Raw genomic sequence first — 18,557 nt, forward strand, 5'->3', positions numbered from 1 at the left:
AAGAGAGGAGGGCTGGAAGTTACAGCTCACTTCATGAAGCTCACCACAAAGAGTGATGAGTGCAGTTAGAGAAATAACTACACTGAGAACTATCATAACAATATGAATGAATGAAGGAAGTGGAAAGCCTGTCTAGAGTACAGGTGATGAGGCGGGAGATTTGGGGCATTGTTGATGGGAATGTTGCACTGGTGATGGGGGTGTTCTTTACATGACTGAAACCCAACCACAATCATGTTTGTAGTTAAGGTGTTTAAATATTATTTAAAAAATATTGTATTTCTTCTATTTTTTTTGCATAGGCACGGTAAATATAGGGAAAATTACAGCGGGAATTCCCTTGATCTAAGAGATACAGGGTTTCTCCACCCTTGAAGCATACTGCCATGGGAACACTTACTGGTTTCATGCTCATTCATTTTCACACCCCAAGGTCCTTTTATGGTGTCAGGAAACTTTCCACTCAGATGTGGATGATGATATCCCATCTCTGTAGCTGAAGATCTTGTTATTTGTGTAGGTCATAGGGTGAAGTCTAGGAGAGAGTTTTCCATTATGGTTCTAGGAGTTATGTTGCATCTCTGTTGTTGTAATCAGTTTTCTAGGTTTTTGCTCAGAACCTAGAACAGAGCCTAGGGTACAGTCTTTCAGCATAGTTCCAGAAGTTCTGCTCAGTCGTAGTTGTCAAAGTTAGACCTCTTGAATTAAAGATCTTGGGGTCTGTTTTTAAAGGAACAAAATAACCAGGAGGTCAGTCTACCGGCAGTATGGAAGTTGTGAGTAGGAACTCTGGGAACCCAGATGCCCAGGATGGGAATCAGACATAGTTTCTGAGTGGACATGTCTCTTTGGCTCCCCTGCCATGTGAGAGAAAGGGCCTTGGGACAGTGGATTCCTTGGAATCGTGAGGTCAAAGATTGTATCTCACTAAGGCTTAGTGGTTTAGGGGACATTCACTTTGCTCATTCCTGACTGTTTCTAAGGGGAAGTGGCATAGACACATGGCCCCAGACAGTAGCAGAGTCACTCCTACGCTTGCTCTGGACTTTGCCATCCAGCTCAGGTTTCCAGCAGGACCAAATGAGATTAATTTGTGGATGACAAAGGCAAGACACAGGAGAGCCAGTGTGAGTTCCTCAATCTCCCCAAAGCCTGCCTCTTGGCAGACAGGAATAACTTACTTAACATTACTACTACCACTAAATGGTAATAGAATTATCAAAATACTTCATTAAAAGAAAATTTGTGAAAAGTATTAAAATTACTGGAGTATCACATGATCCACAACTATGGGCTAATGAGCTCGCATGGTTACACTGTTGGTTCATGGGAGTCCTCCAAAGGGCCTGAGTGTGATCAGCTGCGAGGCCAGTATGTCCATGAGTTTTTCCTGTTAGTTGGGCTTCTCTTTCTAGGGTTAAACAAGTATATGGCTTTGGCTGTTTGTGCAGAAATGGACCAGGGTTGTGGGCCGGGACTTCTAAAGTACAGAGACTGGGGGCCAAGAGGGAGGAAGCAGCCTGGCCTGGTTCTAAACCATCAGGGTCTAATTTCCAGATGGTAAAGACACTGATTATATTGAACTAGTGCCCACTTTGATGACCTTGTTTTAACTTAATTAGCTCTTTAAAGACATAGTCTCCAAGTTCTAGTGAGGTCAGGGTGGTATTCATTCGCATAGGCCTTTGTGTGGAATATACCAGCCTATGAATAGAAGACTTCAAAAAACTTCATTAGCTTCTTTTGGGAGCAAAGTGGAGATGGTGTTAAAAAGTGGAGAACTTATCCATGAAACCCTATCAATAACAGTACTATAAAATACAAAGCAAAAACTGATCAAAATAGCACCTCCCAGAGACTCATAAGTGGGAGGGAGGCAAAAGAGAAGGTTGGGATGGGGGTTCGGAGAGAGGTATTGGTGGGGTGAAGTGGATCAGTGAAGAGATCAGTGTTAAAACCTTGTATGCCTGAAACCCAATCATGAATAACTTTGTCATTTCACAATGACTATATAATAGTAACAAAAAGAATAAAAATAAAAATTACAGCACTTTATGATATCTGGGCAATTTTCAAGCACCCCTCATGTCTTTATAGCAATAAATGCCAATGCCTTCCAGGATATCTCCATATTTCTTCATAGCAGTACTATTTGAGGAAATAATTTTTGTAGAAGTTGAAAGGGCTCCTACTCTTTGCTACTTTAGAGGAATATTCATCTTGATTATTCATTGTGGTTGAAAATATACATATATATATATATATATTTTTTAAAAAATATAGACCAAGGGCCAAGAGATTGGATGTGGGTTAAAGCTCCTGCCATACATGAAACCAGCCCCAGTTTGAATGATGCCAAGCTCTGCAGAGGGTCAGCATGAGTACTATCAGGAATATCTCAGAGCACAGAGCTAGGAATAAGCCTTGAGCACAATATGATAGGCACCCAAAACAAAACAAAAAAAACACAAAACTCAAAAGATCCACAAAATACATATAAAATTCTGCAAAAAAGCAGCTCATTTCTTGCAGCGTTTCTGGGTGAGACTTCTGCCCTGGCACAGGTGACTGATTGGGATGAATGTGGCTGCAGGTGAAATTGAGGCTTTTAAGATATTTACTATAGAAATAGATGACTCTTTACAAAAGCATTTTGGGAAGCCAAGGGTTCATTTGTTATGAGGGCACTTGTAATATCATTCCATTAGGGGAAGGCAGAGTTCAGAGCACCATGTACCCAGTTCCTTTGAGAAGAGCCAGCACTGCACTCAAAATGTCATGATAGCATCTATTGTAAATAATGGGAAGCTTGAGAAACTGGACTCTTTTTTTCCTGGTGGGTAGAGGAAAGCTTTTTTTTTCACCTGTCTGTTTTATTTTACAACTTAAAGTCATTCATTGAGTACCTTTGAATTGTGTGAGCATGAACTGGAGACTAAAGGTGTTTCGTTTGCCCACAGGATGAATGAGAGAGACCGTCTGTTGAAGCGGCTCAGCAGGAAGACCCCCCCGACACTCTTCCGCGCTGGCTCTCTCCAACAGTCTGTTCCCCGTAAGTAGTCACCAGGCCCATTCCAGTTCTGGGGACCCCAAACCACACAGGGAAGCTTGATTAGAGCTTGGATAGTGCTAATCACTATCCTTAAACTTAAAATCCTGAAATGGTTAAGATCCTCTCTTGGCCTCCCATTAGGGCTTTATTTTTCCCGAGGTTAGAGTGATGCTTCTTTTAAATCAGTTTCTCCAAATACAGCTAAGACACCACTTGATTGAGCATTAGCATTGTAATGAGAAGCCTCTGCTCTGGGGGAGGAGAGTCCACTCTGCCTTTCCCAGGAGGGCTGCCTGCTTTGCTGTAATGCCTTCTCAATATTAGAGACTGTGTCTATAGTGCAGGACCCACCAGGTAGTCTATGAGGTGCTCTTGAACTTCAGAGAAGCATGGAGCAAGAGCCCACTTCCCAGGTATATGAGCAATCAGAAGCTAGGTTTTCTCTGTACTGGCTGCTCTCAGTGCCCAAAGCCAGTAGGCATGCCATCTGCAGTCCTCATTCTGCCTGTCAGTGTGCTGGCTCCATCTCTGGCACCTACTCTCTCCCATAAGTGCACATCCCATGCCCAAGAGATAGCCGGTGTCAGTCACGAAGCATCTGACAACCCTAAGGCCAGGTAGTTAGTGTAGTTGGTGCCTACATCATAAGGGAGTTTAGAGTCCAGGACTTGATTGGGAAGTAGCAGGACTGATTCGGTTTTTTGTTTGTTTGTTTGTTTGGTTGGTTTTTGAGTCACACCCATCAGTGCTCAGGGTTACTCCTGGCTCTACACTCAGAAATGGCTTCTGGCAGGCTCAGGGGACCGTATGGGATGCCGGGATTCGAACCATTGCCCTTCTGCATGCAAGGCAAACGCCTTACCTTTATGCTATCTTTCCAGCCCCAAGGACTGAGTCTTTTTTTTGGGGGTGGGGGTGGGTTTGGGCCACACCCGGCGATGCTCAGGGGTTACTCCTGGCTGTCTGCTCAGAAATAGCTCCTGGCAGGCACGGGGGACCATATGGGACACCGGGATTCGAACCAACCACCTTTGGTCCTGGATCGGCTGCTTGCAAGGCAAACGCCGCTGTGCTATCTCTCCAGGCCCAAGGACTGAGTCTTGAGGGCTCAGAGCCACACAACCTGAAATATTTTCATGCAGTGTTGTGCAAGCAACTACCCTCTGTGACTACATTTGAGATAAAATTATATGAGAATATGTCTGTCTGCATAACTGGGAAGCTCTTATACATAGAGAGCTTAGAACAGTGCCTGATATTATGAAATGCAATAAGTGTTAGATGTTACTATTGTTCATGTTCTTACTATGCTGCCAGTAGGGACATAACTTTGCACAACTTATATATTTCTCTAGAACTGTTTTGTCCTCTGGGGGGTTGCAGATGTGGCTTAGAGGAAGAGTACTAGCCTTTCTTGTGTGAGGCCCTAGCACTGCAAACACACACACACACACACACACACACACCACAGAAAAGTTTATCTTCACTTCTGTGTAGAAAAAGGAGGATTATGATAATATGCAATATTATAATTTTTGTGAGGTTCTGTGACAAGATATAGATAGCTCCTTCTCTATACCAGGTACATAAAAATGAGATTGTTTGCAAAATGACAGTGTTTAAGCCATAGAGCCACATTGCTCCTCTGAAAAAAACATTTTGGAAAAATAGAAATCATGTATGCAGTATAATATTAGCACTGAGATTCAGGGCCACATGCCTTCTCTCCCCATACTTGTATGTACAATATAATATATAAAATATTGATGGGCTGGCGAGGTGGCGCTAGAGGTAAGGTGTCTGCCTTGCAAGCGCTAGCCAAGGACCGCGGTTTGATCCCCTGGCATCCCATATGGTCCTCCCAAGCCAGGGGCAATTTCTGAGTGCTTAGCCAGGAGTAACCCCTGAGCATCAAATGCGTGTGGCCTGAAAAACCAAAAATAAATAAATAAATAAAATATCTATTTGTATGTAGAGAGTGAGAAAGAAATATAATCTACCCTACCATGGCAGTCCTAATGCCTTCAAACCACTACTACATGGGCTCCTTGCCATATTTTGAAAGACAAAACTGTGTAATGAACAAGTGCAAAAAATCCAAAGGCTTTCTAGTTCAATTTTGGTTTAGTTTTTGTGACACAGCCAGTGGTGATTAACATTTACTCTTGGCTTTGTGCGCAGGGATCACTCTTATATTCAGAGGACTGTGTAAGGTGCTGGGAATTGAACACGGGTCAGCCAGATATAAAGCAAATGCCATGCTCTGGACCCCAAATTCAAAGGCTTTTTACAAGTCACAGCATGTTTTATAAACACTCAGAACACCTACTAAGAACCTGGTCAACAACTTGGAATGTTTCTATCTTTAACGGAGAAGCTGCCGAGCAGTTAGACATTTTGCACAGCTTGTCTTGGACACTGTAAACCCCTTGGGCTTGTCCTCCAGCTGTTAGGGGCCTCAAGCATCCCAGGAAATTAGAAGAAAAGCTCTTTCACTTCCTTCTGGGCCACCAGCATTCAGTGTTTGATCTAAGATCTGTGCTTCCTTCTCAGTTATATTTTTTTGTGTTGTCCCCATAGTCCTACCAACTGCTGTAGCTATTAGAAATCTTTTTCCCAGACAGGAAACTGCTACTTTTATCGAGATGTTATCAGAGTTCAGATTTGAACAAAGGCTATTGAAGAGGAATTTTATACCAAGCGTGAAAGAAAGGACACATTTTCCTGGAGTTTACCAAATGTTTTACCAGGGGAAGACAGAATCAATAAAAAATTCACGTTGCCTTTCATCTCCTTTCACATGAACATACCCAGCTCCCCCTTCTGATTCTGGCTCAGCCAGAGTATTTAGGGAGCAGAAGCTTTAGGATGACAGCCAGGGAAAGTTCCTTCACTGAGTCTGTTCAGCTCTTTCTCAGGGCCCCACTGCTCTCTGGCAGTCAGGATTTCCTCAAGATTAATGAATGTGGGCATGCAAAGAGCTGGAAGCTTCCTCTGTGCTGCCCCAGGATGCAGATGGCAGTTCAGTGCTCATCAGGCAGAGAATAGTGAGCTTTTCTTGTCTTTGTTGAGCTGTGAGGTGTTGGCAGGTGGAATTTAGTGAACGACCGTTATTTCTCATGTTCTCACAACAACTTCTCCCTGATTCCAGTAGACTTGATTTCTAAGAGAGAGGTCTGTTTTCCTCCCCTCCCCCATCCAGTTATCCTTCTTCCCTTCTTCATTAAAAAGCACACTTTGACCTCAGGTGAGATAAAGCCATGCTTAGTTTGGAGACAGGGTGATAGATAGCCCTAGTGGGCACTCTTGGGCAGTCACTTTGAAAATGAGCTTACCTGGGAGATAAGATGTGGCATTAGGTCATCCTGGAGTGGCTGAAGAAGCCAGGGATTCAAATTGGGGCTGAGTTGCTGCCTGGAAAAAAACCCACAATAACTACGGCTGAAACAACCACTGTAGTTGACTTCCAAACAGGACAAGAATGAGAAAGGGAATGATTTTGTTCCTTCCATCAGTAGAGAGCACACAATTCCAATGACCTTTCCCCAAAAGACATTTCCAAACAATGTTTGTTGTTGTTTTTGGTTGGTTGTTGAGGGGTCACACCCAATGGCGATGTAGTCTTAATCTCAGCTCTGTGCTAAGGGATCACTCTTGGTAGGACTCTACAGTGCTAGTAATTAAATGCTTGCTGGCCGTATGCCAGGTAATCACCTTTTCTACTATCAGTCCTGCTCCACAATATTTATTTTTACACTTACCCTCTGCTCCCCCCAAACACACACACAGATCAAAACAACAGCAACAACACACCCACATCAAAATCATAGGTAGTTGTTATTCAGATTGGACAGAAACTTGAGAGAGACTCCCTACTTTCTGGTGTCAAGTGTTTGCTAACTCTTACTAAAGGAGAATGTCTGTGACTGGGGTACAGTAAGCCCAGGAGAAACCTAGGGTCTGCACAGGGCCTCACCTGCTCCAGGCAGTTTCTGGGAAAGTGAACCAAAAAAGTCAAGACCTGCAGTCTCATAGCCAAGGTCTAGTCAAACAAGGATTAGCCTGTCTGTCCTGACCCTTGTATCTTAGGCTTCCTGGGATCTAGGTGGTAGAGACAGTCCTCATCAGGGGCCTTGAAGTTCTAGAAGTTCTCCCTATTCCTGGGGCATAAATTTCAAGGGACAGAGGCAGGACCATCTGACCTTTCAGCAGTTCCTCAAATCTAAACCCAGGAAAACAACAACTATCCCCAGAAATGTTTTCTTCAGGTACCCTGTACACATCTGTGTGGTTGAAAGAGATGGTGCTGTTTGCTCACTTCTACTCTGAGATGGTAGGGACAAGTGTATGTCTTTAGGGCTGCAGAGAAAACAGAACCGAGTCTCCTGTGCAGGATGGAGCAATGGAGGAGGGCAAGGGCGCCACTGAAAAGCTATATCCAGTGCCACTTCTTCAACCCAGTCATCAACAGCCCCTCCCTCACCCCCTTGCTTCAGTTCAAGTCTCTTGTCAGTCACCTAAATACACCAAGGAATATGAAAAGTGGCTTTTGTTCTTCAGAGCCCTAGCATTTTAAGCCCTGTGGTTAAAGTCAAGCCTCAGAGTTCAGAGGGGAGTTGGACCAGAGAAGGTTCACAAGCTCTAAGCTTCTGCCTCGCATGGTCTCCACAATCCATTCCAAATTCCTAACTGCTTTTGGCTCAGTGCAAAGTGAGGTTCCAAACCTGTGGCTGCTTCACCAAGGCCATAAGGATGGAAGGTTTTGACTGATGGATTTGGATTCCAGAGAAATGAATGAAGGAAAAGGGAAGTGAGTCCTCTCTTACCCTCCAGTAGCTTCCAGCATAAGTCTGCATCTTATACCTGGCCCCACATCCTCACTTGAACTCCTGCCCCTGGGTTTTCTCAGGCCCTAACTGAGAGGCTAGTCTCAGGAGGCAGCCCCATAAAGAGAAACCACACTGGCCTCTTGACTTTTGTTTGTTTGGGGACCAAATCCACTGGTGCTCAGGGACTGCTCAGAGCTCAGTACTTGGTGGACCTTGTGATGATGGGCATGGAACCTAATGCCTCATTTGTATGTAACCCTCTGAGATATCTCCCCAGCACCAGTGTCCTCTCTTAAAGTCTCTTCCTCTTTTCAACCTTCATGAAAACTATAAAACAAACAAACAAAAGAAAAATATTGTTATCAGAGGCTAGAGAGGTAGTACAGCAGATCTGGTGTTTGCCTTGCATCAACTGGCCCAAGCTAGATCCCCAGCATCCCATGTGGTCTCTTAAGCCCTGCCAGAAGTGATCCCTGAGCACAGAGCTAGGAGTAAGCCCTGAGCTCTGCCAGGTTACCCCCCCCCACACAAAAAAAAAACCACCAAATTTGCTGTTTATTCTCCACACTTTAGAGACATTCCTTTGAAGGACCCTAATCAGCACATGATGACAAATGGGCCCATTTCTGATTTTTCTTATTTCCTCCTTAAAGATTATGGAAGGGGAGCAAGAGAGATAGAATGGGAAATCTGCTTGGTTTGTATACAGCCAATCGAGGTTTGAACCCTGGCAGCATGTATGGTCCCTTAATTTTTGCAAGAATGATCCTGCACAGAGCCAGGAATAGCCCTGAGCATCTCTGAGTGTGGCATGTGCACATACACAAACATACACAGATATATGGAAAGAAAAAATAGCTTAGATATGAAGTTGTCACACTCTGACACTCTGTGAACAGGAAAGCACAGACTGGGCTATTTGTGTTGTTTCCAACACACCCCTGGCACAAAAGCATTGGCGGGGGGGGAGTGGGAGGGAGAAGGGGGAGAGAGAGAAAGATAATGTCTTACAAATATGTAAATGTGAAAAAATGTGTAAAATGTGTAGGAGAGAGCCCTTGCCTGGAACTCCCAGATGAAAGCAAGGGAGGTACTTGAGGTTAAGGACTTTGGTCCTGTTGCCATGCTCAGCCTACAGTTCAACCCCCAAGGTGACTAACTTCAGGCTTGTTGCAATAATCACCTTGTGCCTTTCTTTTTTATTTGTGAAATGTGAAAAATGTACTCACCTACCTCAGCCAGCTGGTGGGAAGAGTAAATGAGTTACCAGTGCTGTGTTTATGCAACCAGGGCCTAACACGCTGGACAATGGCTAGCCATCACCATTTCTATCATTATTATGGTTACTATCATTGTGATCATGATTGTAAGCACAGGAAATGTTTCTCCTGTGGCTAGCGGGTTTATCAACAATAACTCTTGTCTTGAACTTATGCTTGTTTTTTTTATATATACAAAAGTAAACTAACTGCAATTTCTTATTGCTGGTCCAAATCATTTCAATGTAGAAAGAGGAAGTCTCCCATAAATGGACAGAGAGCCCTGCCAGGTTTCACTCCTTGCATGATGTGTGTATGTCCTGAACTGTTTACAGCTTCCTAAATAACCTAGCTTGCCTGCAGCTTCAGGCAGATTGGGACATTTTTGGAATAGGACTACTTGCCTATCCTATGGTGGCACAAAAGAAGAGAAGTACCAGAGATTTTCTATTTGTGTTTCCTGGCCCATGCTCAGTGGCATCCCAGCAAAATGAGAAGATACCTGCCCCATTTCATGCTAGCCTTCTTCTGAACATCAGCATCACCAGAAGTTGGAACAACTCAAAGCCTCCTTCTAGTCAGGCTGCATCCAGACACTGTACTTTCTTGGCCCTCATTGTTCCCTGCATCCCAAATCCCCTATCTCAGACCTCTAGCTTCTCAGAGTTAATGAGGCCACTGTAGTTTTTTCCTCTAAGCAGCTGTCCTCCTACTGTGGCCCTACCCCGCTGCCCACCCAATGCCTCTCACTAACCATCTCCTGTTTTGCTTCCCTTTCAGATGGATATGCCTTCTCCCAGGAAGAACATGGAGCTGTTACACAAGAGGAAATAGTTCGTGCTTATGACACTACCAAAAGGGAATCTAAGAATATATAAGACAGGAAAGCCCCAATCCACCCGAGGAAGGCGAGGCAGTTTGTTTCGCCCAAGGTTCACACACTGTTGTGGGAAGTGACTGTGGTGGCAGCAGCCACAGCACAGGAAGATGCTTTTCTGAGGCCTTAGCCCAACAGTTTGTTAGTCCTCTCTTCTCTCACAAACCTGGAGCATACACAGAAGGGGAAGTTGTTTATTCCCTTCCAAGCTGTCTGCAGCGCTTGGCCTAATATTTGTTTATGTTGTTATGAAGCATACAACTGTGCTCTGTGAGGTGTGAAATTAAAATCATTATGTTTCAGCGATATTTAAACAGCAGCAGCAGTGGTTTTGGGAGAAGAGTAAGAGAATCTGATATTGTCATGAGAAACCCATCTTGTGGAATTGGATTTGGGAAATGGGACACACTTTCTGTTTTGTTTACACAGATCGAGCCCATCAAGCTGCATGTAAAATCCTATCAGATAGGCCACTGTTTTGCTTTGATTCTCTTTGGACAAAGTTGGCACAATTGCAGTGAAATCACAGAACTTTTTAGCTGGTGGTCATTCTGAAGACTTTTCTTAGCACGTTCCCAGTGGCACTTTCCTAGGCATCCTTGTGCCAGTGCTCCTGCATCGCTGTGCTCAGTGCATGGCAGCTGATGGGCAACAACCCAAATGGGCCCTGACCCTCTGTTGCATATACAGATATGAATGCTAGAGCACCCTCTTCCCACTGCCCTTCTCTGGAAACAATAAACAGCTATGCTGCACATACTGTAAATGGCAATTTCAGGAGCCCAGACTCTCTGGCTTTGCCCTAACCAGCCCCTCCACCCTCATTCCTCTCTCTCCAGCTTCTTGGCCTTTGGCATCCAGGTAAATTAGAACTCACGCTGGTTTTCCTGGGAGTCACAGAATCTTTCCGATGTTTTCTGTTGGGAGAGAATGAGCAAGCCCTATGGGGGGGGGGGGGAGGGAGGAGTAACTAAGGAACACTATCAAAGAAAGAAGCAGGCATCAATGACCCTGAGACAAAAGGAGGAGGTCCTCAAGGACATCCCCCCATATCACAGTAGAAGTTCTAAAAGCTGTGCTGGTGCCCTGATATTTGGCAATCCAGTGATATGTCCTGGAAATTTAATGAGGATCCAAGACGTGATACTGTAGGTAAGGCACTTGCTTTATGTGTAGTAGACCCAGGTTCTCAATACCCCATTTGGTCTCATGACATCTCCAAGAGTGATCCTTTTATATATATATATATATTTTTTTTTTTCAGGAGTGATCCTTGAACTTCACTGTATGTGGCCCAAAGACAAAAACTTCTGAAGGTTAAATGAGATGAGGACATGCAGTGCTAATGGAAAAGAATTTCATACCTTTCAGAGGAATGTCCCTTTTCATACTGGCTAAACTTATCTAGCCAGTGTTAGACAAAGGCACCTGAATCTAAGATAAGAGAAATGCTGAATCACTGACTTTTAGGTGGAGTCACAAAAGAGGGGGGAGTAGTGCTAAGTATCCAAATCCAGACCCATATATGTTTGGCAAATGCTCTGTGCAGCTGAATTACATGTGAGCCCCTAGTCACTGACTTTTGAACAACTGAGTTGCATTTTCTCAATTTGGACAGATCTTTGGATGCCTTGAGGCATGCATATGAGCATCTGTGGCCCTAATAAATGACCATCCTGAGGCACATTCTCTGCTCTCTGCTTTGATTGCCAGACCAAATTTTTGAATAGTTTAACATAAATACTTCTGGGCAGCATTTACTGGATAAATTGACTAGATTAATTTAGGAACTAACTTAGGTACTAAGACAGCAGTGCACCTTACTTCATAATTCTAGGTTTTCAGAGCACCCACAGCTCACTGGGCATTGAAAAAACTTAGTGTGATTTGTAATGACTAAGAGAACTAACCTTACTTTTGTATTGGCCAGTATACAGAAAAGGCTGGAGGGAAAGCAGAGTAATGCAGTTAACAGGGAAATCTCAGAAAATGCCATTTCTCCCTCACCAGACTGATAAGGCATTTAAAATATACAGAGCAGAGCAAAGTGAATTATTAATTAATTTTTATTCAGGAATTATTACACCACCACCACCACCCCAGTATGTGCCTGTAATTAACCCAAAAAACTAAGTTACTGCACAGAATAAAAAAAGGAGCCTACATATAGAAAAGACACAAAGTAAGCAGAATGTACATAAAATATCCCTGCTATTTGATTTCATGCAGGAGCTAAGCTTATTTGCTTAGTTGGATTTAGCCCTGGGTCAAACACTTGACTCTTTCATAAACGTGAGGTCCATTTAAATCACTAAGTGTGTTTTTGTTGGGAGATTTTCGTTTTTTTTTTTCCATTAGAATATAGTTCATGTTTTTCTGAGATTTAAGTATATTTCCAAAATGTTGATCAAAAGTAGACACAACAATATTTGGAGAAAAATATGAGATAAACACTGAGGAGGAAACATTAGATGTGGATTCCCTTCTATTTATTCTGATATGGTCAAGCTCTCCTGTAGGCAGTGACTAAATTGAGGAGCAGCTGACACTGTGTGTAAGATTAAGCCAGAACCCATGTCATTCATTGGTCCCTTTTTTAAATTGAGGTCAGAGTGCCATATTCAGCCCTCTCCAGGGAGCTGAGTGCACCGGACTGTGGTGCAGATCCCGGCAGTCAGCTCAGTGGGACTTGTTACTTTATCACATCATGAAAGACAGACTGGCAAGTCATATTTGGTCAGCCCTGCAGGACCTGACTTTGGCAGGGCTCAAGAGGCAGAATTAACTTAGGCCCACTTTTGTACAGAACACATCTCCTGCTGGTCTTTTCCTTCCCAGAGAGCTGTGTGAACAGCTATTCCATCCCCTTCAATTCTGAGTTTGGTTATTTCCCAACCTGGGTGGGGCCGACAAGAACAATCATGGAAAACAAACACAGAGAAGGGAGCCATTGGCTTAATTGTTTCTGAGTGGAGGGATCAACTCTTCCTTGCTGATGAGAATGAGCTTGGTAATCATGTGTATGTCCATCCTTTGGCTAATGTGTCTATCCCACATTTGCGTCTCCACACAAAAATGTTGAGGGCATCAAGCATGGTGTTACATTTCCCCATCTCTCAACACACGCTACATGTGGTGAGGTTTTGGGAATTTGTGTAGCATGAAATACCTGCTAACTGGAGAAAGGAAATGCTGCTCCTGGAACCCCACTGGATTCCTATCCCAGACTTCAGCAGAGCATGGCTGAGAACTTTGTGGATGTATTCTTTTTCTTGACAAGGCTTCAGGTCTTGCTGAAGGGATTTGGCAGTGAAAAACAGTCAATGACTTGTCAAGATGCCATGAAAAACTAACACAAAAAGTGAGTATGGGTAACTGAAAATGCATATGGTATAAATATTACAGGCTTTGAGCTTGAATTTTTTTAAAACAAAGCTGTAGCCTATAATCTCCACTTGTTATAACAGTGACTATTTTTTTTTTTGACACCACAAGAGAGATAGTTTTCTATCACATTCCTTTTCCTAGGGATTTACGTCTTGAACCTGGAGTTTAAGACTAGAATATTTATAAAGGTATTTGATAGGAAAAGGTGGTCCTTCATTGGGACCATGTGAAAGACACGGACACATTTCAGCTCAGGTTTGAATTACTGCCCAGAGTCATTGTCCCAAAGTAATCCAAGAGTCATTTAGCTGCAGCAACTGAAATGTAGAGATCATTTCCTGGGATTCATAAAAATGTGAGCAATGTAAGTGTGGTCAAGCAGAATCTAAAGAATAACTTGGCAAAGAAATAGATTTTTATCAGGCAAGTCAAAAAATGGCATCTCCAATTCTGTTCAAGTACTTTGTGCAAGTGCTTAACTTAGCACACAGTGATGATGACCATGAAAATAAAGCAGCTCTTACTGCGGAAAAGGAATCCAATCAGCTAAACTTGAGCTTGAAGCTTCACTGGCTTTTGGGACACTTGCTTGTCTCAGGAATCTTGAAGGACACCATCTAACCTAGCACGGGATACTTTTCCTCCTTGAAGGGTGGGAAGATGAGTTCTCAATGGGTCATGGAGGTGTGGGTCTGGCATTGAAGTAACACACCCGAGATTCTCAACTCCCTGTGTTGGCCTTATTTTTTCTCAGTGTCCTGTAAATGCCTAGAGCATGTGTTTTCCTTCCTTTCCTCCTCCCAAGAACTTTAGGGAATGTCAAAACTCTAACCAGTTCTCTGCTTCAAGCACACTCTTAATTGTTGATCATGATTGGTTTGTTAATGGAGATGTGGTTTTTCAGAGCTTAGAACAGGCTATGAAGACAACAACAATCTAAGTAAAACAACAAAAGAAAGGGGAAACAGGAAAGAAGAGTGAGTTCCCAATATCATTTCTCTCCCAAATACAGTACATGGCTTTTAATGCTGACAAACACCTCAGCTCCCCTGGCTGAGGGGAAACAAAAGAGTGTTTCTTTTAATACCCATGCTGGCTCATTTTCAAGGGACAATCTCCTGCCCCTGCTGCCTCAGAGATATCTACTCTGCTCTTTCTCCCAGGCATCCAACCAAGAAAAATAGACCCCAAGATTAGCCAGGAGGCATTTCTTCTGACCTGGCTAAAGAAAGAAAGGAGACCTGTTCGTTTCAAATGTCAGGAACAAAGTGTCAGGTGGCTTTGATTTCTGACAGAAAGAGGAAGAAGAAAGTTGAAGAAACAGTGTTTTCCAAATAGGCCTGCCCAGGAAGCAAGGGGTCTAGAGCTTATCAAGAGTCTGTTATAAGTGAGCTCTGAAGATCAAGAGACCGGGCCTGATAGAAAGAACAAGCCTGAGAAGCAGAAGGTGGACCTTGCCTACCTGGTCTTGGAGTCTATCCAGGTCCCAAAGACAGTTCAGCAGCTCAGCACAGAGCCACAAGTGGATTAATAACTGCCCTTTCAAAAAAAAAGAAATAAAACAAAACCACACACACACACACACACACACACACACACACACAGAGTTTCTCCCCTCACATACTTCCACTTCCTCATTCCTATGCTGGCTGAATTCAAGGGATCTGAGAGGCTGACCTTTTAGTTGCCCACTGAAGGTCAGAGGGAAGAGGTAGCTGCAGGGCCTACTCTGATGGAGTCACAGAAGGAGGCTCTCTGTGGCCTGCATTCCCGAATGTATCTGGCAAGCTGTTCTGAATGCAGTATCTTTGGGGTGTGTTACTCACAGTGGCATAACTATGAGTGCTACTGTCTGCTGTCACATCTGTGCTCAGAACTTCTAAATATTGTCTTGGATGGTAGGTTTTAATCTGATCAGGCAGGGGTAAGCAGGGCTGTGAAGCAAGTTTAATTGGCTCCCAGCAGAGCAATGAAGTGCTTCTGTAAAGTGGAGGGATTTTCCTTCCCTCCCTCTCCAAGTGTTACCATTTTCACGTCCTATTAATGTCCTCTGGTTGTTAAATTACACACAGTATAGTGGAGTTGGGTCCCCTCCTGGAGGGAATATAAATGAAAGACATTAAATGATATTTTTTTAGAGGGTTCAGAAAAATGTAGTGATTTGTGGCTTTGATAAAATCCTGTTGACTGGTGTATGTCTAAACAAACCTGTTTCAAATAAATGTTTTGTTAAAGTAAATGATTGAACTGGATTTTATTTTGGAATATTTATTTTCCAGTAATAAGCAATTACTCTCATTGGGACCTCAGGTACTCGCAGAGTTTTGTCAGCAGATACGAATTGGGTTTGTCTGTCTATCTGCTCCATGAGTCAAGGCCTGAAATGTTGTTAAACAGCAGGAAAGAAACTGAATTGTAGACAAACATATGAGAAGAGGATCTAGATATCACACAAGGTTTGGATTAAGGTGCAGAGAGAACTGTACATCAAAGACATCTTTCTCCCTTTTAGTATTATTTATTTTGTCTTAGTTTTTTATTTGTTTGTTTTGGGGCCATATCTGTTGTCTCTCAGGGATTACTCCTGGCTCTGGCTCAGGAATTGTTCCTGGCAAGCTTAGACTAGGACCATATGGATGCCAGGAATCCTGCAAGTCAAGCACCCTACCACTGTGTTATTACTCCGGCCCCCCTTTTGCATATTATTTTTTGTTTGGTTTTTAGGCCATACCCAACAATGCTCAGGGGTTAGTTCTGCCCATGTAATCAGGAGTTACTCCTGGAGATGCATTGGTTTTCATATGAGATAGGGGTCGAACCCAGGTCAGCTGCAGGCAAGGCAAGCACAATTCCTACTGTACTATCACTCTTGCCCTTTGACTATTTTTTCTCTCGTTGGTCCATCTATTTCCTTGTAGAGTGAGAAGTGGAAATTTGAATTCTATTTACAAGCATGAAATTGTGATAATTTTTCCTTCCTTTTTTTTTTTACTTTGATTTGAAGAAAATGTATCATATAATTGACAATAAAACATTTGTTTCCAAGGCCAGAATGATAACATAGCAGTAGGGCATTTGCCTTGCACATGGCCAACACAGAACAGACCTCGGTTCAATCCCCGGCATCCCATATAGTCCCCCCAGAGACTGCCAGGAGCAATTTCTGAGCACAAATCCAGGAGTAACCCTTGAGCACCACTGGTGTGACCCAAGCCCCCCTAAAAAAAACCATTTATTTCCAGAGAAGTGAAAGAAAAATTATTGGAAAAAATAGAAACAAGAAAAAAGGAAGAAAGTTTAAAAATGAGAAATAAATAAAAAGTACAGAAGCAAGTGTGTTGTGAAAATTATTGAATTTCCAATGAAGTCATTAATATAGTAGCAGAAAGTTTAGTAAAGCTCTTGTTGTTAGCTGTCCATTCTGTTAAACTGGGGTATGCTCTGAGTGATGACTGCATAAAATAGAGTTGTCCAAAAATTCAAAGCATTATTACTGATACCTCAACTTTTAGGGGTGTATACTCAGCTGCCAGGTTTCCAAGAAGAAGAAAGATATGGGTTGTGGTTGGGGGGGGGAGAGGGTGCCCACACTTGCTCCAAAAAGCCCTGGTAATATTAGCCCAAATGCTGGCATACCTGAAGTTTGATGAGATGGGTATCCCTGAAGTGAATTGTAGAGGGTGATAAGGAAAAAGAAATTGTGGGTGATGGAGGCAGCAGGCATGGCTTCCACAAGGCAGGTACTTGACCCACCCTCTCCTCCCGAGATGTCCAGCTTCATGCTGCATGGGCTTGTGTACCAATGATCTTTCATGAAAATGGCTCCATTCACATCTCATTCAAGAAAAGAGGAAGTCTATGGAGCTGGCCCAGTTTAACATGGTGACTACATCTATAAGCATGACCAGGCTTCCTGAAAGAAGAAAAATATGGGGAAGGTGTTCACACTCACTCCAAAAAGTCCTGGTGATATCAGCCCCAAATTGGTATACCTGAAGTTTGGTCAGAGTAGTGTCCTCAAAGGAAATTGTAGGGGGTGGTGAGGCAAGAAATGGCATTGTTAAGGAAGGGACTCAGAACAGCTTACCCCACATAGGTCACTTTCTTATATTGATCACTTTGCATTGCTAACACAAGAGAAAGAATTTGAGTAAAAGGTTCTATGCCCCCCTCCTTTCCTTCTACTTTCGGCTACTGGGGAGAAAGGTGTCAGGGAAGATCAGGGAGGAGACATCCTTGTCACTGGGATCCGACTTTGATATTGGAGTCGACCTGAACAAACAGACCTGCTAGAAAAATTTCGATCTTTTTTTTTTTTTTTTTTTTTTTGCTTTTTGGGCCACACCCAGTGACGCTCAAGGGTTACTCCTGCTTATGCGCTCAGAAATCACTCCTGGTTTGAGGAACCATATGGGAGGCTGGGGGATTGAATCGCAGTCCATCCTAGGTTAGCACATGCAAGGCAAAAGCCCTAGCACTTCTACACCACTTCGGCCACTAGAATTTCCTAGTCACCCACTCACAGTGTATTGGTCATGGTCCCAGTGTCCTCTCATATTTCCAATGTTTATTGTTTTGTTTATTTTTCATTTGGGGCCATACATGGCTATGCTCAAAGTTTAAACCTGCTCGGGGATCACTCCTGGCAAGGCTAAAAAAATATCATATGTTGTGCAAGAAATTGAACTCAGGTTGGCCATATACAAGGTAAGAGCCCTGCTCACTGTACTATCACTCTGGCCCATAATTAGTCAGATCATTTTGTTTTGTTTTGGGTTGAGGGTGTACATCTGACTGTGCTAAAAGCTTATGCCTAGTTTAATACTCAAGGATTACTCCTGCAGTGCTCAAGGGACCATATGTGGTGTCAGTAATCAAACATTGAATAGCTGCATGCAAGGCAAGAACCCTACCCATTATATTATCTCTCTGGACTTCCCAATATTTATTTTATTATGCACAAAGTTTAGTGGTGGGGATTTTTATTTCCTTTTGAAGTCTTCTTTATACATAAAAGGAGTTTTATATACATTTTTATATTTATTTTGTATGTAAAAAAGAATAAAATGGAATGCTTCTCTTGTTATTCTGTCTTAAAGCTTTAGGTCAGCCTCTGAAGCAGTGTGTGCATGTATATATACATGTGTATGTGG

General features: G+C 43.0%; 1 protein-coding gene across 2 annotated transcripts in view; it reads left to right on the forward strand.

Annotated features, from left to right (window-relative positions):
* ATP8A2 (ATPase phospholipid transporting 8A2) overlaps window positions 1-10,783 on the forward strand; it is a 763,449-nt gene extending 752,666 nt beyond the window's left edge. For both annotated transcript variants that reach the window (XM_049778216.1, XM_049778217.1), the window contains exons 36-37: window positions 2,961-3,052; window positions 9,921-10,783. In XM_049778216.1, the coding sequence (XP_049634173.1) occupies window positions 2,961-3,052; window positions 9,921-10,018 (190 nt within the window). In that variant the 3' untranslated portion in view covers window positions 10,019-10,783. The remainder of the gene's footprint in view (window positions 1-2,960; window positions 3,053-9,920) is intronic.
* Window positions 10,784-18,557: the final 7,774 nt, after the last annotated feature.

Source organism: Suncus etruscus, chromosome 8, assembly GCF_024139225.1.
Source record: "Suncus etruscus isolate mSunEtr1 chromosome 8, mSunEtr1.pri.cur, whole genome shotgun sequence".
Lineage (NCBI taxonomy): Eukaryota > Metazoa > Chordata > Mammalia > Eulipotyphla > Soricidae > Suncus > Suncus etruscus.